Source organism: Lichenostomus cassidix, chromosome 2 (genome assembly GCF_008360975.1).
Source record: "Lichenostomus cassidix isolate B80296 chromosome 2, HeHo_3.0, whole genome shotgun sequence".
Lineage (NCBI taxonomy): Eukaryota > Metazoa > Chordata > Aves > Passeriformes > Meliphagidae > Lichenostomus > Lichenostomus cassidix.
The window spans coordinates 9209517-9232689 of record NC_139482.1 but is presented as its reverse complement, the minus strand read 5'-3'; the positions used below and the strand labels follow the sequence as shown (position 1 = coordinate 9232689).

The window sequence follows — 23173 nt, the reverse complement described above, 5'->3', positions numbered from 1 at the left end:
ATGGCTACCTACTTAATGTGAATTAAAATTATTCATATTTACATACCAGAATAAGTGACAGGCTCTTTTTGTCAACTCCTGTAGTCCCATCATTTCATGGCAAAAATTTCAGGTACCATTTATGGACAAAGGAAAAATGAAGATATGTCACCTCCCATTTTCAAACACCATCAGTTGCAGTGTAATATGGCTTGCTTTCTGTTCTGTAAACTTTTGTATTCAGTTTTATTTGAGAGCTAAATATTTTTTTTATTAGAAACCATAAAAAAAGAAATGCAGCGTTCATCCAAGAAAGGAGTGCTTTTTCAACAGCTTTATTTCTAAAGGAAAGTATGGTTATAAGCAATATGTCACAGTAAAGCTGAGAATTATTTGTGGAAGTACGATGCCCAAAAAGTAAGTTCAGATTCAAAAAAATATCTAAATGATTCACTTCCTTAATTCAAAAATATAAAATACTTGAATCACTTGGTTTTAATTGTGACCTTACATGTATTAAGAAGATTTTAACTAACTTCCTGTTGATATACCTGACTTTCCTACAGGGCAGAGCTCAAAGCAACCATGTATCCTACATTTTCTCAGCTTTTATAACTGCATTAACACCCGCTTGAGATGATTAACTTTCATGTCTAAATTTTCTTTCTGACTTAAATTTTTGTTAGGTTAAATTGAAACTTGTGAAAGAAACATATAGTTGGAATGTTCCTTTGCATATATAATTTGTTTCTAAACTGATGTTTATTTTCACAGTTTGATGTATTGCTATACAGCTGGTGAGCAAGGCTCAGATATGGCAGATGGTTGATTCTCTAATAAAGAGTATTTGGTAAACTGTAGAAATATCCTTCACATACATTATAGTGCATATTCTTTCTCCCCAAACTGAAAAGTAGAGAACATCAGTGTTCTGATACCACATCCAATTCAATAGTTCTACAGCAGTGTATATAAAGTTCCTCAGTTTGTGCTTTCTTCATATCTCCCATCTGCATGCAATATTCATTTTGCAGTTTTAACTATGCTTCATTAGCTTTGGGGATTGTAATGCTCATTAAAAGATAAGAATTTGCATCTTACCAGTTTCATTTAAAGAAAATGGAAAGGAGTCTAAAACTCCTGCTTATTAGTGGCATTTTGCTTCAGCATATTCAGGTAGTTGGATGCCTTTGTGTTGATGTGTTCACCAGCTACTCGCCAGTCTGCCATTCCAGCCGGCTGAATAAAATACTGAGAATAATAGATGAGCATGTAGTAGAATGCATATGATTTGTATTTTTAAGATGCAAACATTAAGTTTCAGAGGGAAGAGGTTTTGCTTTATTCTGAAGGCAAAGTTTTTGCTTTTTCTTTACCAGTCAGGAAAGAAAATAAACAGCAATCCCAACCCACTAGTTTTGCTGTCAGTTGGACACAAGGCACAGGAGAGCAAGGTAAGTTCTTACTCTTTATACTTTGCTCTGTCTTCAAATATTCAGTAGGTCTGTGAGCTTGGCATTTGGCTATCAAACCCTGGAGTATATACACAACACTAAGTTGCCACCAGAACCGGAATTGCCAACAAGCAGCCAAGGGTTAAACAGGTGATTATGCAATTCAAACTGCCTGTGAGTAGAGATGGGATTTTCAGTCATTTGAAGAAGTCCTTCCACAGTGCTGCTTTCCTAGAAAACATCAGAGTACTTGAAGCTCTCAATTAGAACCTTGCACAGCAGACCTGAGACAGCTTTGAGTTGTCCAAAGCAGGTGTCATCCATGTTTCATTCCTAATCAGGTGGTCTGTAACAGATGCCAGTCATGAGACTGATCTTGATGATGATCCCTCTGATTCTGACCCAAAGCATTCAACACACCTGTCATCCATAACTAACCCCTGTGCTCTTAAATAGCTTATTAAAATAAAATTACAACATATTCCTAGATAGGTAGATATATGCAGTATGGGTGTGAATATCTTTTTTTTTTTTTTTTTTTAATAAGTAGAAGTGTCAGTGAGCTAAAAGGAGAGGACATCTAATTTGGCTTCTTCATAGCCTGTCAAAAATTGTCACAAAGCCTAAAGAAAATTTTATACCATCTTAGTTTTGATATATACTAGAGAATGGAGATAAAAATCCAAGTCCTTTGCTGCTGGTGATAGCTTTTTTAATGAGCACTTATTTCTCTCTTCTCCGCTGCTTTCCCCTCTCCCCACTAGTGGATTGCTGAAAATTGTGGGATTTGGCAGTCAAATCATCCACATGGCTAACTGGAGATAAGAAGGAAAACTTAGTTTCTAGGAGTTTCACTGAGTTATGAAAGCCCTTAAAGGGTAGCATATGAGGAGAGAATGTGCTAGTCTGAAGACTAGTTACCAGTTCATGTCCTCTGTGTAATTTTATATGTGGTATTATATATGCTGTGGGTAAAACCTACTTGGCCTTTGTTTAAATATGTCAAGTTACAGACATAATTTTTCCTGGAATCATTAAAGTTGGAAGAGACCTTCAAGATCAGCACTGCCACTATAACCCCTAAACCACATATCCAGATGCCTCTTGAACATGGTCACTCCATCACCTCCCTGGGCAACCTTTTCCAATGCCTGACCACCCTAAAAGTAAAAAAAATGTTTCTGATTTCTAATGTGAATCTCCCCTGTCTCAGATTAAGACCATTTGTCCTGGTGCTCTCACTGTAGTTAGATCAGAAGAGACTATTCACACCTCATTCCAGCTTTCTGACAGGGAATTGTAGGGAGGAAGGAGCTTCCCCCTGAGCCTCCTCTTCTTGAGACTAAACAATCCCAGCTCCCTCAGCTGTTCCTCATAAGACATATTTTCTAGGCCCTTCCCAAGCCTTGCTGCCCTTCTCTGCACACCCCAAATAAAACACCAAAATGAAAAATGTGTCATCTCTTGACACTGCTTCTATTAGACAAACTGTTTTATAATTAATGTACTTCCTTTTTTCTTAACTTTAGATTAGATACAAGACCAATGAACCAGTTTGGGAGGAAAACTTTACTTTCTTTGTACACAATCCCAAAAGACAAGATCTTGAAGTTGAGGTATGTCTCTCATTCTCTTTAGATACCCTTGTTTTCTAAGATGTTGCAAAAGTAACATTCAGACATTAAAGGCTATTATGAAATGAGACTGAATGTAATGTGAACACCATTAAGATTATAACTATTTTTTTTTTAGACCAGGCAATTAAATGTTTATTTCCATTTACTACTAAAAGGAAGAAGGACTATAACCAGTCTCTCACATTAATGACATAGTTAATGGTTGTCTTTTCTGGTTGTTTTTTCTCTTAAAAAAAAAAAAAAAAAAAAGAGAGAGAGAGAGAAGTAAATTTGGGATACCAGTTTGGAACTGGCAGTCTTTCCTCTCATACCAAGAAAGTATTTGCTTTATCCAAATGCTGTATCCCTTTACACTGTTAACATTTAATTTTTATAGTTCAAAGAGACTAAAGTGCAAATGAGGACTGTCTTAGTGACTCTTTAACAGTTGTGGGAATTCATTTTCACAGACAATTTGGAAACTATGAAGTTATTTTGATCATGGGTCAGGTAGATGTAGATGTGGTGGTTAGCTTTCCATCTTACTTTTGCTGTAGAAGGTAAGGTTGAAATGTAATTTCATTCTATGAATTCTTACAAAACAGATGATGCAAAGTGATTTAATTTCTGTGTTCCTTCAGGTGAGGGATGAACAACACCAGTGTTCTTTGGGGAACTTCAAGCTGCCTCTAAGCCAGCTGCTAGAGAGTGAAGATTTAACTATGCATCAGCGGTTCCACCTGAGCAACTCTGGTCCCAACAGCACTATAAACATGAAGATTGCACTCAGGGTACTCTAAAACCTTTCCCATTGTAAATATCTGAAAGTGTATTTAGGGCTGTTGTCACTGCTGGTCTGCCAGCTTTTGAAGAAGACAGTACGTTTCCTTTGATGTCACCTGCCAAGGGTCCTTGGTTGTGGCAGTGCTGTCAGGACACAGAGATAGCCTCTAATTTAAATGCTCTCTATTTGAAAACTGCACAATGCTCAAAAAGAATGAAGGCACCTGCATTAATTAAAACTGAGGTTCCCTGTGGTTTTAGGTTTGGAAATCATGTTTGGAATCTGAATTCCTTCAAACCTCTTCTGAACCCAATGCATTACAAATTAGTGAAATTGCCTTTATCTAGAAATGGAACTGAGGTTTTGACCTTTTGAGAAATAAAGTGTATAAGGAAAGGAAGTACCTTTCGTAGTACTGGAAAAATTCAAACTAGCTTTCAAGCATACTGTAGTTTTGAAAACAAAACTTGCATACTTGAAAGTTTGTTAGTCTTTTTTCCCCATCTAAATTATTTGGTTTAATAAGGTAATATATCTCTTTGCAAACACTGTCAAACTTCTGCTATTTTTCTTTCTAAAGCACTTAGTTGCTGACATGTCATTAATAAATTAAGGGAACCTATAGAAGAGAAAGTAAGTACAATTAATGAGAAAAAAAAGTGATGTAAAATTAAATTTCAAAAGAGTAGAAGAAAAAGATTACAGAATAGCTTTCCAGATGGCTAGAGCTGGAAAGTAGATGGAACTGGCACCAGAAGTGCTTAGAATATGGGAAGGGAGTGATGAGGAGAATAATTCTTAACAAATGGAGTATTTCACATTGTTTTACAGTTGCTGCAGTTGCCATGAAGTGGACATGTGTTTTGTCATGCAAAACATTTCATATTGTAGAGTTAGTAAGTGTGAATGGTTTTGGTTCTGCTTTAGTGTCTGAACTTTACAGCTTGTCACCAACCAGTACTCTTGTAGGAACAAATTTGTTCCTTTTTCTTACACTGCAAAATAGTAATATTATCTGTATATTTCTGTATCTAGGTCCTTTCTCTTGAAAAGCAGGCAAGATCTCCAGATCATCAACACTCAGCCCAAGTAAAAAGGCCATCTGTTTCCAAAGATGCAAGAAAATCATCTTTTAAGCCTCAGGTTCCTGTCTCACCAACACCTGATCCAAACAAGCCTGTTCCAGCATCCCCAGGGACTGACAGTGATAAAAAGACTGACACAGCTGAGAAAAGCCAGCCTCCCAATGTCAGCCCGCAGTGGCCAACAGATCTCAGCCGAAGCTCCTCCAGTCCCCACGCCTCCAACTTCTCCTGCTCTCCCAGCCACCTGTCGGTGAAGGAGCCAACGCCCAGCATCGCCTCCGACATCTCCCTGCCCATTGCCACGCAGGAGCTGCGGCAGAGGCTCCGGCAGCTCAAGAAGTATGCCCTTCCCTGCTTGCTTTTGCAGCACAAAGCTGATTTACAAAGAATGTCACCAAAGGAGGAGTGCTTAGTTCACATTTCAGTAATATTTTTTATTGTTCAGTCATTGGGATTTTTTGCCTCTTCCTGCTACCTCAGTTAGACAGATGCTGCAGTTAGAAGTTACCATTGTGATCACCTGCAAGATAAAGTCCCACTTCTTCTCATAGCTGCACTTTGTAGTTTCATGGCAGTAGTTGCCTGTTTCACCACAGAATCCTATTAGCATTAATTAAGCCAGTTAAGTTGGAAATGACTGGTCTTTTTAAATAACTCAGAGGGATAGCTGACTATGAAGAATGTGAAATGAGTAGTCAGTTATTCTGCAGTCAGTGAGGATTGCTACAAACACGCTTTCTTAAATCCTGGAATTTTTTTACTTGCCTCAGTGGGCAGCTGTACTTACCAAGTACAGATTAGCTGAGCAGCCATTCTGCTCTGAGTAGGAGAATGGAAACTATTCATTCCCTATTCATTGAGCTTCTCTGTGAATCTGAGTAGAAAGATTTTATTTTTTATTTGCAAGAGATTGAAGCAATTAATTTTTTTCTCTGTCAGAGTTCATAGAATCAATTGAGTAATAGAAGTTGGACATAATCTCTGGAAAGAAGTCATCCCTTTGCTCAAAGCAAATCCCTCTTCAAAGTTATATCAGGTTTCTTGGGCCTTGTCCTTTGATTATCTCCAAGGATGATAGGGATGCCATAAACCTTCTCAGCAGCTCCAGTGCTTAACCAGTCCACTGTTAAAACATATTTCCTTATTTCTATTGGAATTTATCTTGCTGCAATTTGACTATGGCCTCTTGTTACTTTACTGTGTACAGCCATGAGGAGTCTGACTTGGTCTTCTCCTAAATGTCTGTTTTAAGTTGTGGAAGGGCTGCAATTGAGTCTGCTGTTAGCTGTCTCTCCAATTTGTACAAATACACCACCTGCTTACGTACATTTATCTTTGTAGTCCTATGCTAATTTGTCTTCACTATGTCAGTCTCTCTTCTGGCCCAAAACTGAATTAGACTTTCTTAATTGTGATAAATACTGAAATACTACTCCTCATTTAATGCACAAATGTCATACTTCCTCATTTGGTAAGAGTGGTAAAGCTACAGGTGTAAGGAGGTCCTTTATTGCAGACCACATGTTTTTAGGTGCTCTGATTATTATTTTTTAAATTTTAATTAAGAAAACCCTGAAACTAAATCTTCATTCTATTTTTTTTAAGTGAATGACTTGGGAATTTTAATGGAGCAATCACTTTATTGGGTTTTCACAAAAGAGGCGCTCTTCTCTCTTTGAAGATAAGATATCCTTCTGGTGGCTGAAAAGTGGCAAATATTGCACATACTGGTCTGTGTGATATAGAAAATACTTGTAATTATCTTATACAAACTAAAACAAGCATTTCATGGAAATGAGGGAACTCTGCAAATACTGGCTATCTTGTAAAACACAAATTATTAATCATGGTGCTTGGTTTTTATTTAAACATGACCTGTATTTGTAAGTATAAATTATTATAATCTTATTGTGATGTAAGCTATAGAAAAGTAAAATGGTTGATTTTACTGTGATTTGAGCTTTTAAGACAGCAACTGGATTTAAGTTATCACTATTTTAATCCTAAGTTTATATATATTTCTACAATAAGAGAATTTAAAAAATAATGAGCTTGTCTTCTAGTTGGCAGCTGGCCATAGGTAAGAGTGGCCCATGGCTGAGGTTTTCATTGCAGTTTGCACAATTATTCTTTCCAATTTCCTAGATACTGTTTATTTTAGGGTAAGCAAGTTCTTTACTGATAATGGTTTTCAAAGTACTAAGGAGTAGCTGACCTCTAAACTGGCAATACCTGGCTTATTTTGGAGAGCAGGATTGTTGGACAAGGAACTGAAGAACAAGAAACTGATGTGGATATGCTCACATGCTCACGTGCTCTCTCACATAGGTCTAGAGAAGTTAAATGGATAATACATGATTTCTGAAAGACTGCTCATTTGAGTCCTACTTTTAATATACCTTTTAAAATCTAAGCTATTGTTCTGCTTTTCCCTGCAGTGGAACGACTCTGGGGCAGTCTCCATTAGGGCAGATTCAGCTAACAATGCGTCATAGTTCACAAAGAAACAAACTGATTGTGGTAGTGCATTCCTGCAGGTGAGCATACAATACACAATTTCTTATCTGTGCATATTTCTTTATAAAGTTTGTCATATCCTGACTTACTCTTAAGTTGATTGGTTGATCTTACGTTATTTTTAAAACAACATATGCATAAATACAAAAATACACAGAGCTGTACTCAGAATCGGTAAAAACTTTGTGGAAGATTTAAGTGTGATTTTGTATTTGTCTATTATCCCTCTGTCAGATTTTAAATGAAAATAACATGTAGATTTTATCAGCAGTATCTGAAAGCTGTCTCTAAGAGACTGAATTTTTTTATGGAATGACCAAAACACATGATTTTTGAAAAGTCATATCTAAACTTTGAATTGGAATTTAGGAAATACTGTATTCCCACCTCTGCTGTCTGCTTACTGGTCATCTGGTCTTGTAGAAGTCACTGCACATCATATTTTCTGCAGGATGTTTGAGAATTGCTTCATGGACTAAATTAATTATAGTAGTGAAGACACATATTCAGCAATGTCTCATTGATTTTCTAAGCGCTTTTCCTTGGTTTTCACTTTCACAGAAACCTAATAGCGTTTTCTGAAGAAGGATCTGATCCCTATGTGCGATTGTATTTATTGCCTGATAAGAGACGATCAGGAAGAAGAAAAACACGTGTATCAAAGAAGACATTAAACCCAGTGTTTGATGAAATGTAGGTTCTAAACTATGTGTAATAGTTTTATATCATGTAATTACAAAGCTGTCAAATTAAGGTTTCTGAGCTTAGCGGAATGGATGAGGTGTTGGAAGATCCTGGTTGTCACCATTAGACTTGATCATACCTTCTCTTCTGCTATAATAGCTCTTCCTGTCCATTATCACTACAGCCCTTTTTGCTGCTAGCAGCCACTTCTGCCTTTCCTGCCTTTTGCCACACGTTACATGCCCCTTGTGCTGCTAGCTCAGCTGCAGAGTGCACTCTCCTGGCAGCTGGTGAGAACACCAGTGTCTTCAGCTCTTTTGGCCAGTGCTGCTGCTCTCCCTTCCTGCCAGGAGGCTTGGCTGGCTGATTGCCTGGTTGGTGCTGCCAGCCAATGCCTGTGCATGGTTATTGCTCAGTCAGTCTACTCAGTGGCACCTCTCAGCATCCAGGGAGCCAGGAAATCTCCTAGTAGATTATATCCTGGCCCATATGTTGGAAGTTGTACAAGCTTGTGCAACATTATATTGCATAAAAATCCTTATCCTTGCACTCATCTTTTTGATAGTAGTTTCCCTCACACATCTGCCCCTTACTCTCCCACCTGTCACTTTTCAATAAAGACCTTTCTCTACAGACAGAAAATTAACTCAGGGAAAACAACACTTCAGTCCCTTCTGTCCAAAGGAGATCTGTAAATCATTAGTTAGAGGCTCTAGCAGATTGTCTTTGTAGTGCAGCTCTCTCCTGTTTATTCCAGGTAATAGAATTATTTCACTGCACCTTTCCAAGTAAAATGTATTGCAAAGCAATAAAGCTGTTTTAAGAACTGTAGTGACAAATAGATGTAGGTTGTGCTATAACCTTGTCCTGACTTTCTCTAAGTTTCTGCTATAGCAAAGAAAATACATTAGAAGTTGACAGTTTTCGCTAGCATGCCAGGAAGAGAAAGGAGCTCTGGCTATCAAATGCCAAGGATCAGTAAGGCTGACCAGTCTTTCCCTTTTGAAGAATACCGGTACTGAGCTGTCAGTACAGTAGGATTCCACATTCTCTTTTCTCTAGAGTCAGTGCTTGTCCTTTCCCTTGCTTTTTCTTTTGAGTTAGTTTTGTTTTACCAGTGGCCTCTAGAGGCCAGAGGTAACAGAGGTCTCAAACATTTGATGTTGATATTGATCATAGTATTTTTAAAAAAATTTAGGCAAAACATTGAGATTTTTTTCTTCATTTGTCTTTAGACCTCACTTTTTAATTTGGGGAGTGAGATAGTTGGGTTTTGATTTGAGTGGCTGTTCAGCTGTAGGAACTGAACTTGCATCTCAGGTACAGAATTCCCTCTAAAGCATCTCTTTGCCTGTCAGGTTTGATTTCAGTGTTTCCCTGCCTGAAGTACAGAGAAGAACACTAGATGTAGCAGTGAAGAACAGTGGTGGATTCTTGTCCAAAGATAAAGGGCTGCTTGGCAAAGTAAGTTGACAATAAGCGAATTCTGTTAATACAGCTTGTTATTATATAAAACAAAAATCCTCTTGACACATGAATTAGTGTTGATTGAAGCACCTGATTCCAGTATGAAGCTTTCAAAAATTATAGGTGCCCTAGATGTCAGGCTTCAGTAAAGAAAGGAAACTGCAGAGCCAGACATAAAAAGATGAGGCAGTAATCTCTTCTAGAGAGTGGTAAGTTCACAATAACAAAGGAAACGTGCTTGTCAGAGAAAGGAAAGAACCAGTAAAAACCAGGCAATATTTCAGAAAATGTTCAGACAAAACTGGAAAGATAAACGAGTACTTAGGGAAACATGCAAGTAATTAAATTTCCAGTTTGTAAAATCCGCGAGAAAGAACTACTGCTGGAGACATTCCCAATGCCAACACCAGCTGTTGTGTTTGTAACTTCAGTGTTCTGGAGGCACACAGTAAATCACCCGATTTCCTACACATGTGAATTGGAGCATGAAAAAGGAACAGTAAATTCCTACACCCTTTCAAATTGCCATTTTTGAGCTCTGTGAAGAGAAGGAGAGATACAGAATCGTGGTCAGGTCATGGTGAACAGTGTCCTCAATTTTCCTGTTTATCTGGGAGGCTGTTACTAGGAACACATCTGCTGATTGCCATCACCATGCTGTGATGTGCTCTGGGACTGCACCACTGCAGGGCGTGGATTTTAAGGTCAAAAACAGCAACTTGAAACTTTACTACAAGTCAGGCAGATAGCAGAGAGCTATGATGACAAGGATGTAAAATGCATCATTTACTAATTGCTTAAGCTGTAGTTTACAGGATTGTCAGATTTGATCTTTAATAAACGTAGATTGAAAGGCACATACAGTGCATTCACTGGTAATTTAACTTTCCACAGTTATTAATACCTCTGGCATCTGAAGAACTTGTTAAAGGCTGGACCCAGTGGTAAGTAGAACATTTCCTTTATTAATAATAATACTAAATTCTAACAATTACTGTGTTAATAATACATGCTAAAGGTTAAAAAAAAAATCCTTTGTATTTTTTCTTTTTCAGGTATGATTTGACAGAAGATGGTACAAAGCCACATGGTGCAAGTTAGGCCCATGGATACTGGGAATTCCTCATGCATAATTTTGCCAACCTTTATATATTTTTAACGCATTGTTTTCACAGATGTACCAATATTATTTTTATAGCTTTACTGATTTAGTTCTTAGACACATCCCCAATAATTTTATAACACTTGGTCATTTTATGTAGACATAGCCTTCCTCATTGTTAAACTTTGTATTTTATTTTGCTAAACAGTTCTATGTGTTACTGTAATGTGCAATAGTACAGTAAAGTAACCTTTTGTGTTTAAATTGACTTTTATGATGGCTGTACCTATTAGAAAGTGAAAAGAACATGTTCTGCTGTTTTCCTGCCTTGTTTTATATCTCACCAAGGTATACTGTACCATGTAAATATATACTATTTTTTTATAATTCTTTCATGCTGGTTTGAATTCAGAAGAAAACTAGATAAAGGATACAGATATTTTCTTCTAAATGCATGTTAATTTCTTCAGAGGAATATCTTTTGTCTTTGCAGCACAATGGTCTTAATCATTTTGTGATACTCTGCAAAAAGAAACTGCAGAAAAACATTTTTACTTTATTGTGTTTCTGGCCCAGTGGGGCTAGCTGAAAATGTACAAAACATTAACATTTTAATATTTATATATAAATGTATTATTGGGAAATTATGCTATAGAATATTATAAATAAAAATGAGAATTCTATAAATATTGTATAAATAGAGGATGAGGTCCACAACTCACAGTTTCTAAATCTGAGTTTTCATTTAATAGAGTAAACATAACAAACAGTACAGTTTTATTATACAGGTTCAGTTGGATTTTGTTATTTATTCTTGTACTCTGGAGTACTAGACATGATCTTTTGAAGGTATGAGGACATGGATTTTTCTGTATCATAAAGAAAATCTCTAACCACTTTAGACTGTCCTTACCACCATCTTTCACTGATTTATAAGCAGACAAATCAGCTTGCAAGTTAAGTTCATATAGTAGGCATATGTACAAGACATATGTTATTTTTATCATACAATACTGTGCTAAAATAGTATGTTATGCGATACCTTCTGTAATCCTCAAATGAACACCAATAGGTAAGAAAGTGTGAAACTGAGATGAAACTGACTGTCTTTGACAATTGCTTCATTGCTACTTGTAGATTTGGTGCAGGAACAGAATGCACTTCAGTGGTCCACACAGGTTTCTTGAGAAATGCTGTTCTTCCCTGAAGCGTTGCCATGGGCTGGGCAGGAGGCAGCAGGGACACCATTAGCACAACCTGATCCGGGCAGGCAGGATCTGAAGGGAGAGTATCAGCCCAGACAGCTGAGCTCATAACTCTAATTTTATCAATTATGGGAAACTTCTTTTGTATTCAGAACTGGTTTTTCTTTTTCTGGTAAGTTTTTGCAGACTGTTAGAAAAATGTGCATTAAGAATCCAAGAGAACAGTTTGGCTCTTGCAGAGCCAATGTCCTCATCCTTTGATAAGTATGCAATTAGACAAAGTATACTATTTAGCTAAGATTCTGGAATGATGTCTCAGCCAAGAAAGAGTTTTAAAGCAGAATGATAAACTCCTGAAATTAGCTTTATTGTAAGACTACTGACAGAACCTTAACTCTAGATGTAGAGTTTGCCTACATTACTAGATGTACCAAAGTGCCTACCATAGATGTAGCTTTTTGTCTTTCTCAAGTCTAAAAACTTCAGTTTGTCGAAATTCAATTTAACATGAACATTTGTCATGGATGTGTGTGACCTGCACTATACACCTCTATACAGTGATGGCCTTCTCATTGCCACGTTTTGTACAAGACAATTTTATCAAACAATCTTTCATTGTAAATTGTACTGTAACTGCTGTTACTGGGCTGGGCAACAGAGATTCTTTGTAAGAGAACATTTCCATTGGAAGGCTTCACTCTATATTGGAATGTATGAGTAACTATATATTCACTCACCTATTCATATATAATTAATGTATTTCATATGTATTATGAAATACGTATTTTCTTTGCTAGTTCTCCATTAAAATGTTAAGAATGGAAAGACAGAGAATTGTTCTTAATGCAATGAGAATGCAGAAACCAAATGCTAATTAGAATAAATGAGGTCTAAGAGTAGCAGTTCAACATAATTGTCTTTTGCCTTGGTTCAGCTCGAGGTGGAAGGATTTTTGCTCTACATCTTGGCCAGTGACTGCACAGAGTTTGATCTGCAGCCAAAAATTAGGCTGTTAAACTGATTCAGTGTTTCAGGTCTTAAGTCTGGGGACAGAAGACTGTACTTGAACAAAGAAACATTCTGTCTTTTAAAGTTTCAAGGTGGAAAATAATGTCGTGTTCAGGCAAATGTGAGAGGATAGCACAAAGTTCGTAATTGAATAAAGAATATAGGGCAGGTTTGCAAAATAGCTTACGACCTAAAATGAGGGATTGGTTCTTAGAGATCCCATTTTCCATTCAGGAATCTGAAATGAAGAGATTGAACTGTCATAGTAATTCAGCAACAATAATTCCCATAGTCTGTAATCAGTTCTGGATGCCAGATCTTCAGAAACATTCTCCTGAGTGAATTTGGATCAGACTGTGAGTGCCTGGATGAGATTGATTCTTTGGATAGTGGATGCAACTTTTGTATTACCAAATTCCAATTGTTCCATTTATATGGAAGTAGGAAGGACAGTTTTGCCGCTAGGCAAAAAATTGCACTTCAAGTCATTTACTCAATATCAACTGATAGCTTTTCATGTTCATAGTTCTTGTTTATCCTGTTTCATAGTTTTTCATGTTTCATAGTTCTTGTTTATCCTGTGCCTTAAAATATGAACATATGAAGATGTTTAAGAAATGGTTAAAAATAAGCTTTGTTACCTGTATGTACCAACACATGTTCTGTACTATGGAAACTGTTTTTAGAATTACTCTGCTTCACTGACAAGAAAACCAGCTTTCTTAACTATAGCAGTGATACAACTCGAACTCAAATCAGCATGCGTATCACTTGGAGGTGGACTAAAAGAGTTTTAATTTTCTGTCTTGAATCCTTTATCAGAGCTGCAGCAAATGGTGAGAGTTGAAATGAGAACAAAGGGTAATCAATTTTGTACAGATTGCCTTTTTTGCTCATGTAATTCTACATTATGATGCATGTATTTATTCAATAAATGGTTCATATGGAAGTTGGTGTGTTGCTTCCCTCTACACAAACATCCCATCTCCTCTCTTTTGCATATCCCTCGTTCTAACTGGTAATAAAATGGAGTAAATTTTTAGAATAGTCCTGTGTACAGACTCCTACAACCAAGGGAGCCTTGCTCTAAGGTCTGTGGGCAGATTTTTGGGTCTTACATGAGAGAAAGCAGAGTGAGAAGTGCAGGCTACTTCATGGGGATTTCTGTGCTTGTTCTGGAACAGATTCGCACAAAAGAATTAGCAGGTCCTTTGTTCAACTTCAGTGTCTAAATTTTTTTCTCTTAAATTCATCAGATGAAAAAATTGTCATAATTCAAGCCCTTACTAATCAGTTGTCATTAATTATGCTTTCAAAAGGACCTAGAACTGTATGTAATCGCCTTAGATTTAGAATCAGCATATTTCTACCTGTGGCATTCTTTCCTATCTTTTCACTTGCTTGATAAGGCAGATATTGATGGAAAATGTAACGATGCACTGCATAAATAAGAAAATGGGTATTGTATCCTCTATCTATTCCAGAAGAACTGCCATAGAAATTATGCTCTTTGCATTACACAATTTATAATTAGCTATAATTCTATAATTAATTATGATACCTCTTCCCATAAATACCTATGGCTTGTTTGAATCCCTAATATTCAGCCAGTTTTCATCAGCCATAAAAGCTGCAAAAATTCATCACCCAATCACTATCCCATTTAGCATGGGCCCCACTGGATGACCTTTAATGTTACTAAGTACAAAATTTTGTTCCATTTTGGTTTGGATTTTTTTCCTTAGAGCAGATCTGTCCCTGTTTTAGCAGAATAAAAGGCTTCTGCTAATCCATGGGAAGGCAACTAAAGCCAAGGAAAAGCATGGCTGTCTCCATAGCTCCCTCATGGCAAGGTAGTTCTGGATGGCACACTCCCTGGCAGGGCCAGTTCTGATCAGGTGTCAGCATCTTCCTGACTTGGGTCAGAATCAAACCTTCATTCAGTCCTGCAAGGCAGGTGGTACCTGGATCAGCACTGCCTATGTATTCACAAGATCTTAGAGCAGAAATAACTGAACAAGACACTCCTCCCGATAGCTTTGGTATTAATTTGATGGGCTCAACCCAGCCTATGATTCTTCTTGGTAGTTGCTGTACTGTTGAAACTGGTTTGGGCTTTTGGTTCATCCAGCCTCCATCCAGGAGCAGCATTTGCCACTAAAGTTACCAATGTGCCTATTTTCAGTATTTTCTCAGCTAAGAGCTGAATGCAAAATTTGTTTCCTATAAAGTACCTCTTTGAATCTATTTACTTATTTCTATTCTCCCCCAAAAAAACCCTGAATGTTGGATGGGACCTATGGCAGAAAGAATTAAAACTTCAGATGGTCTAAGACCCATTTTTGGTTGTAGCTGATTGCTGAAGCAGTCAAGCTATTTAATCCCAAATGATGGTTTTGTAATTGTAAAGTGTCCAACTGTTGTATGCTATCCTACTGATTACTAAGGCAGTCAGGCTCTCAACAATATTCTCAGGCACTTTCTGGAATATGTTTTATGAAAAATGCAAAAATCCACTTGTATTTCTTTCAGTGTTATGCTGTAAATTTAGCTGCCAGAGTAGATGGCAGCTCTGGGAGGAAAGTTTTCTAATCTGTATTCATGTGATAGAGGTGATACTCTCTGTTCTCACAGTCTGCAGGGAATATTGCTTGCCAGTCATCTACGGTGGAATCCAATTCGAGCAGGCTCCTGCATCTTTGTTTCCTCAGACACCACCAAAATGAAGCCAATCTTTCTTTCATGTTAATCTTTGAGTCCTCAGCAGCTGTAAACTTTATAGCAAGGGAATTAAGGCCAAATAGTGAGCATTCTTCCCTTTAAGATCCATATAGAAACGTCCAAAGACAGAGCACAGTTGGGAAAGATTCCAACCTTTCACACCCAGGCTGTAGCAGGGCTGGTTCCAGTCTGGGCTGGTTTGTGGCCTGGAGACATGTGGGCCATTCCTGGCAAGATTTGGTAACCCAACCCTGAGAGCTGGGCACAAAGCACCTGAGTCTCTGCACAAGAAATGATGGACAGAAGGAAGTGGATTTCCCTGCACCCTGCTGTGTCCTGTGGATTCACTCATCCGCTGTGTGGTAAGGATCTAACTGATGATCAATTTTATTTATTAATTATCTAAGCAAAGTTGCTCCTTTCTGCAGGATGTTGCACTAGATGACTTGGTGAGGTCCCTTCCAGCTTCAATTCTATGACTCTCAAGTATGTATTTTTAAATATTAAGGTAAGCTCAGTAAATGTGCCGGAGCTCTGTGCAGTCTTGGGTCTGTGCTCTAGGTCTTCCTGTGTTTTTTTCTTCCTGAGTCCAAACTCTCAGGGATGGGCATGAAGCAACTCTGGCTGGGCAGAGAAAAGAAATCACACAGCTGGAAGCTGCAAGCTTTGCTAAGTCAGGATGCAAAGATTTTATAGGAATTAAAAATACATTAATCTGTGCATAGAACTTGAATTCTAACGTCGATAATACTAGCAAAATTGTAATTGCCTGTAGGTACGGAATGAAGGTCAGTAATTTTACTGAAAAACTGGGACAAGATCCCTAAAACCAAAAACAATGCACACATTTAACACAGGTTGTGTCCAGCATGAAATTTCAAATGAGTTTTTTAATTCTTCAGTTGAATTTGCAAGCTAGTGTGTTATTCTGCAAATGGAGAGCCTGACAACTGGAGCTTACTAAGCATGTCACAATGATTAATAATGCAGAATATTTTGCAAGACAGTTCCATGCAGACTTCCCATGGGAGAAATACTTCAACTGATAGGCTGAAATCCCTGATGTATTTTGCATAACTGTTGTTGCTATCTGTGAGTTTAACTGAAGTTTTCCACCTACAATTTATAGGAAAGTTTATCTGGTTTTGCATGAATCATGAAATTCTCTGAGCTAAGGTAACTATGAAAGGCACTGAACAGGTTCTCTGTTGTGACTTTCAGCTCAGAGTCCCACTGGACACATTTGATGAATTGACAACTGCATCCAAAGAAAGAACTTGGATTGTCTCTAGACCTGTCATTTATCTAGGTGATGACAATGAAATAAAGGGTAAAAATGGGTTAATGGAAATGGGTATTCATGATTCATGAATGGTATTGATAGCAATACTGGTTCTTTGTTTTATTTGGTAAATCATTAATTAATTTGCATGTAAAATAAGTTGGAATCAGAAGTTTAAAATACTAAGGTGAGCTTTCTGAAAAGAGGTATCAATCTTAGAGTTTTAGGCAACTTTGTTCAAGGCCATGTTTTTTTATTTAATATGACTTTTCAAGTTCACATTAATTGAGGTGTAAAAAATGCCTATTTTCTGATTTTTTTTTAAATAAAACATTTTGGTTTTGCCTATCTTGTCTTACACAATGAGACATTAAAATTTTTGGATGTACAGTCATTGCTGCCCATTTTTTTATTTCTGAAGGTACTGACTGTTACATTCCACTAGATGGTAGTGCAGACCCTAGTCTGAGATGTGCCTGTGTGTTTCGGTTTTTTTGCTGCCTGTGTGTTTCGTTTCTTGGACAATAAGTGGTATGTCCAAGAGAGGCATGTTTGGCAGTAGAGCCTCAAGCCACCCTGGCTTAAGAGCAGTGAACAACAGGTATGGTCCTCACTGTGCTCTGCTCTCCTCCTTTTCTCTGAGGCACCAGAGATCCTAAAATAATTGACTTTCATAGTGGGGAATTCAATCTGTCAAAATGGTTTTGTAGAAGTATATAGTCATGAGACACAAGGAAATTAAAAATGTGGTCCACGATGTGTGGAAACATGAAACTTTTGGAATATTAAGGTCATAAGTTCACCAGAAATTTAGCATGCCTCTGTCAGCAATTCACCATAGGTGCTTCATGCCTTAGACCCCAAATTAGAGTTGATTCTAGAACTCCCTCGAGTTGGTGACACAACTTTAGTAAGACTAAGCACAAAAAGTTGAAATTAATCAGAAGCAGGCAGAAGTGAAATTACAGTTTGGGACATCGAAAGAGCCTTGACCAGCACATCTGAAACATCACTGTGCTTTAAGTATTTACTGTTGATTCAAGCATGTGGCTAGAAACTCAGGATATCTAACAATGAAATCCATCATGTATAATAAACACAGGGGTAAAGGGAGGACAGGTCAAATTCTACTAGAAAAAATAAGAATCAATTTTTGCTTTGTTTAAGGACATGATCAGAAAGTTTGCCACAACACAGGTCTTCTGATAATAAAAATTTGATACATAAAACAGAAATAAATGACAAGTATGTCTCAACTTAGCAAGTATGTAAGCCCTCACAGGTGCCTGACTCCAAATATCACCCCCAGGCTGATACTGCACTGAGCAAGCACTACACTTGTGTCAGTTTTGCATGCAGGAAGCAGCACGTGCAGCCTGTAAAAACCCCCAGTGGGCTTTGCTTGGGTTCCTGGTCTGGATCAAGGACCTGGGGAACACCCTTGCTGACAAAGCCAGCACTGATGTGAGAGACAAGTAAATGCTGGTATGATGTCCAAACACTGTAAAGCAGTTTTTCACGTGTTTGTGTGTGTTTATATATGTGTAAACTAATATGGATAAGCAAATCATATCTGTTCTGATATTTATACGGTATTTCCATGTTTTGTACTAGACAGATGGAATGGAGATGATGTCATATCTAATGATGCATGTCTATCACAATGAAACCTCTAAGAGCACTTGTAAAATTAATAGTAACAGCATTTTTGTTACTTTAGAAGCAATTTTTCTCTTAAAGACTAAAAGAGAATGAGAGCTGCAAGGGGACACGACACTTACAAGAGCAGTAAATCTCTATCAGAATGCAATTTAATAGGGTTAAAGTAATAGAGACATGGCATTTGTGATTGGAGTGTTTTATATCTGAAACAAATTAACTGACAAACTAGTCATTTAAATTTACTCAATGATACTGTATTGGTTTGAAAACAAACCGCTGGGAGATCACAAGTCAAGACTGAAATTTAAAATAAGTGAAATAATACAAGGAAAAGCACTGACAAAGTCAGATACAACCTGACACCCGGTTAGGGTGGTGGTAGCAGTCCGTGAGCGATGTGGTGGGTCCTTGATGGCCCATTGTCTGTTATCCGGGGTGGGTCATTAGCAGGTGATAACAGCTAATGGCCCACAGCTGGTGGTAATAGAATACTAAATACATCTGTATTGTAACCTAGGACAGACACATAATATTTTGAAAGATGACAATGACTTTATACTAGAAAATGTTTGCTGTAGCTATAATGAAAAATTACACACATTTTTTTTACAGTGGGATAGATTCAGCTATGCAAATACTCTTACTGTAATTTCTTTTTTTTAATAACATTTTATAACATTTCAGAAATCTTTCCATTTTCATGGTACTGATAGTGAGCAGAGAAAAATTACAGTGATTTGTAACACTACCTATAAGGAATGAGTGATAACAGTAAGAGCATAGTAATACTGCAAATAATAATTTACAGGACCATAGAATGGTTTGGGTCGGAAGGGACCCTAAACATCACTTATTTCCAACACCCCTACCACGGGCAGGGACACCTTCCACTAGACCGAGATGCTCAAAGCCCCATCCAACCTGGCCTTGAACTCTGCAAGGAATGGGGTATCCACAGCTTCCCTGGACAACCTGGGCCAGTGCCTCACCACCCTCATGATAAACAACTTCTTCCCAATATTTAATCTAAACCTGCCCTCTGTCAGTTTAAAGCCATTCCTCCCACTCCATCTTATAAAAATTCTCCCTCCTCATCTGTAGCCCTTTTAGGCACTGAAAGGTGCTCTAAAGTTTCTCCAGGCTGAACACCCCCAGCTCTCTCAGCCTGTCTTCACGGGAGAGGTGCTCCAGCATGGGATTGACTTAATGATATAATAAATATTTCGTCATAAAGCTTCATAACAAAGCAAAGCAAATAAAGTTGCTGAGGGTGTGGATCCCTGCAGACCCCGGCAGTAGCAGGGAGCTCCCACGGGGAGGCAGTTCAGCACTTCGGCAGTGACTCCAGGGAGTGGCTCTCCCGAACAGCTTTTGCATTCCCTCTGCGCATTTGATTTCCTTATTTTTGTGCGAGTTAACAAGGATAAATTTTTTTCCTCCTGTAGTGATTTTTTTTTCCTACTTAATCTCTTAAACTCTAAAACTGATTCATGTTAATATTAATAATTTAAGGGAAATAAGCCTTTTCACGGTCTAATCACACCAGCATTGAGAAGTGACAGTTGCCTCTGAATAAAGGATGGCATGATTGGCAGGATTACCTTCAGGCAAGGGGAGATCTGGAGAAGTGGAATAGTGTGAAACTTCATCTCTCTCCCATGCTGTTCGGATTATTTATCAAAGTATGTGAAGATCAAAAAAAAAAAATCAAGGGAAATGCATGCATGTAAATTATTAACAGCCTGCCTCAGAGGATGAGCAGATTTTGTTCATACTGTATTAACTATAACAAATTTTATTACATATTCAAAGAAAAAGAAATAGGAGTTACAACTCTAGCATGGTAGTGCATAATGTGTACAATAATCTCATAAGAAACTATTATCTAGAAAATAATGTTGTAAATATATCAGAATATTATCAACACAGTGTCTGACGTTCAGGGAAGTACTTGTTTCTTTTTTTATTTATATTGTTGCCTCTTGCAGGTTAAAATGGAATGCTTGCTCTAGCCCAAACAACAATATTCTGGTGTGAGCCATTTGTAACTGAGATCTCTAATGCAGGCCACCAGCAAGAATAAAGACTGGTTCATGAAGCAGTAGCACAAAAGCAAATCTTTATTTGCTGTTGCTCAGCAACCATGTGCGAAAGGCCCATTTTTCATTTTTCCCTTAACTTAACTTGACAGGAAAATGATAATAAATATGAGATTATTATCACAGGGTATAGATTATTTTGAACAGATGAACAGATATGTCAAGGAGAGGCATGTAATTTGGTACTCTTGAAAAGGAGAATATTAGAGAAACTGAAAATAGAGTTGTAGGTTTATTACTGGCTTGCAGTTCATGCACAGCTCTTGAAAAAAACCTAGAAAACATTATTCTGCCTCTCTGGTTTCTCTGTGTGGTCCTTTAAAATGACTCATTTGGTGTTATTCAGCCTGTTGTTATCTGTGTCAACTTCTAGTTTCAATACTATGAAAAAAAATTATTCTGTGGTTGCTATGCAACAGAAATTAAAAGCTAAAATATGTTTTAGTTTGTTTGCTAAATGGATATGTGCCCGACTAAATAAACAGTAACCAGGTGACTAATGTAGCATCTAATTAAAAGACTAATCAAGGTATTAATGAAATATTCAGCCTACATGAGTCATGATAAATAAATCCATCAGTTTGGATCTAAAATGGCAAGGATTTTTAATATATGCAGAATTTGTTTTTAATACAGGCAGACATTAGCACAATGTATAAATGGCAAGTGTTATACTTTTTTTATTCTACAGGTATGCTGATTGCTCATACAACTTATTTCAAGCAAAGTGTTTCTTTCACAGACTCCTTGCACTTAGCTGAATACTTAACTTGGGAAGTAAATTCAGGTCCACAGGATCTGCAACAAGCCAGATTCTTATAACAAATAAATGTGGCAGAAAATGTGAAAAGTCCTAATTTTTAATATAAACTAATACTGTGAAAGGTAGGCTAATTAAAGAAGATTCTATGTTAAAAATTAAAATAGCAGAAGACATAAATGCTACTTTTAAAAGGAGTGAATTTTTACATATAATACGAAAAAAAGCATGAATTACATAATATTTTTTTAATTTCCATCCTGGAAAGTCCAACCAGATGTAAGAACTTTTATGGAAATTATAGCTGGTTTTCAAAGCAGCACATGCTGTACAGCTCTACAAATGGAAAGTAAATTATTTGAGTCGTGCACCTCTTTTCTGAACAGCCAACAACACTGAGAAATATTATGCTACTGAAAATGCCAAATGGAAAGATATAAATTAGGCCCTTAACAAGACACTTTGGCTGATTTTGGTTTGCAGAAGAGCTCAAAGAAATGGAATGGGGAATATTACAGAATACAAGATGAGTCCAACTATTTCCAAACACGGCAAAAAAGAAACTGAAGACATAATTTCCTGATATATATTAAAAAATCCTTAGTTATGACCGTCTAAATATCATCTGGCTTATATAATCTTCAATGCATTCTGGCATGTAGGCTGTTTAACTCTTTAGTGCTTTGGATGAAGAGTGCAAGATACTCATGTTGTTCACCAGGACTGTGAGTAAAGGCACAGCTATCGGAAATAGCAATAATAGCATTATTGGAGAAAAAAGCCACCAGTGTAATCAAATGGACATTGGTTTTGTAAAAGCAGTATGTCCATGCTACCTGAAATCCATGGAAGAAGGAATACTGTTTCTTAGGCATGAACATTAATTTAACCGAGCGTGTCTAACCCGTTTGGAAGCACCGACACTCTTGGGGTAGGTACAGAAAGGGTGGGTTTGAACGCTGGCAGCTGCCTCTGGGTAACTATTGGGATGTTCCTGCGGGACAAGCCGTGTCCTCCTGCCAGCCTGTGTTAGAAAGCAGCGGGGGAAGGAGGCTATCGGCATGGCCGAAGCTGCCGGGAGCAGCAGCCCCACTGCCCGCGGGGCGCTCCGGGCCGGGCAGGGCGATGGGACTGGGGAACCAACGCTACAGACAGCCTGAGGGAGCTAGGGAGCTGGGGCAGCAATCCCACAGACCGACAGCTCCTGAGGGAGCTGGGGCACCAATCCTACAGACAGCCAGCGGCTGAGGGAGCTGGGGGCTCAGCCCGGAGCAGAGCAGGCTCAGGAAGGACCTCATCGCTTTCTAACTCCCTGACAGGAAGGTGTAGCCAGGTGACGGTGAGGCTTTTCTCCCAGGTAGCCAGCGATAGGACAACAGGACATAGCCTCGAGCTGCGCCACAAGAGGTTCAGGGCGAACATTAGGAGGAATTTCGTCCCGCAAAGGTGACTGGAATGGGCTGCCCAGGTGGAGACACACTCCCTGAAGGTGTTTAGGAAAGGCTGGACGTGGCACTCAGTGCCACGTTCTAGTTGACCTGGTGGTGCTCGGTCATAGGTTGGACTGGGTGATCTTCAAGGTCTTTCCCACCGAATTGATTCTGTGAGTGTTTCTGCGAGCGTTTCTGTGAGTTTTGAACACCATCCCGGCACAGTTCCCGCTCCGCCTTTCCCCTCCCTCCGTCCCTCCCTCAGCGGTGCCGCGCGCTGGCAGGGGCGGGGCGGCGGCCGGGCTCTCGCGAGACGAG

General features: G+C 38.2%; 1 protein-coding gene and 1 long non-coding RNA gene across 5 annotated transcripts in view; one reads left to right on the top strand and one right to left on the bottom strand.

Annotated features, from left to right (window-relative positions):
* ESYT2 (extended synaptotagmin 2) overlaps positions 1 to 11574 on the top strand; it is a 77486-nt gene extending 65912 nt beyond the window's left edge. For all 4 annotated transcript variants that reach the window (XM_085050291.1, XM_085050293.1, XM_085050292.1 and 1 more), the window contains 9 exons: positions 1359 to 1433; positions 2963 to 3049; positions 3691 to 3840; positions 4869 to 5257; positions 7357 to 7455; positions 7997 to 8128; positions 9478 to 9583; positions 10481 to 10530; positions 10642 to 11574. In XM_085050291.1, coding sequence (XP_084906417.1) covers positions 1359 to 1433; positions 2963 to 3049; positions 3691 to 3840; positions 4869 to 5257; positions 7357 to 7455; positions 7997 to 8128; positions 9478 to 9583; positions 10481 to 10530; positions 10642 to 10687 — 1134 coding nt within the window. In that variant the 3' untranslated portion in view covers positions 10688 to 11574. The remainder of the gene's footprint in view (positions 1 to 1358; positions 1434 to 2962; positions 3050 to 3690; positions 3841 to 4868; positions 5258 to 7356; positions 7456 to 7996; positions 8129 to 9477; positions 9584 to 10480; positions 10531 to 10641) is intronic.
* Positions 11575 to 14321: 2747 nt separating this feature from the next.
* On the bottom strand, positions 14322 to 23149 carry LOC146440793 (uncharacterized). Its single transcript, XR_014849669.1, has 4 exons — positions 22964 to 23149; positions 22330 to 22449; positions 20168 to 20227; positions 14322 to 16246 (listed from the first exon to the last, which is right to left on the bottom strand). It is a non-coding gene; the product is annotated as an uncharacterized LOC146440793 (long non-coding RNA).
* Between the last annotated feature and the right edge of the window lie 24 nt (positions 23150 to 23173).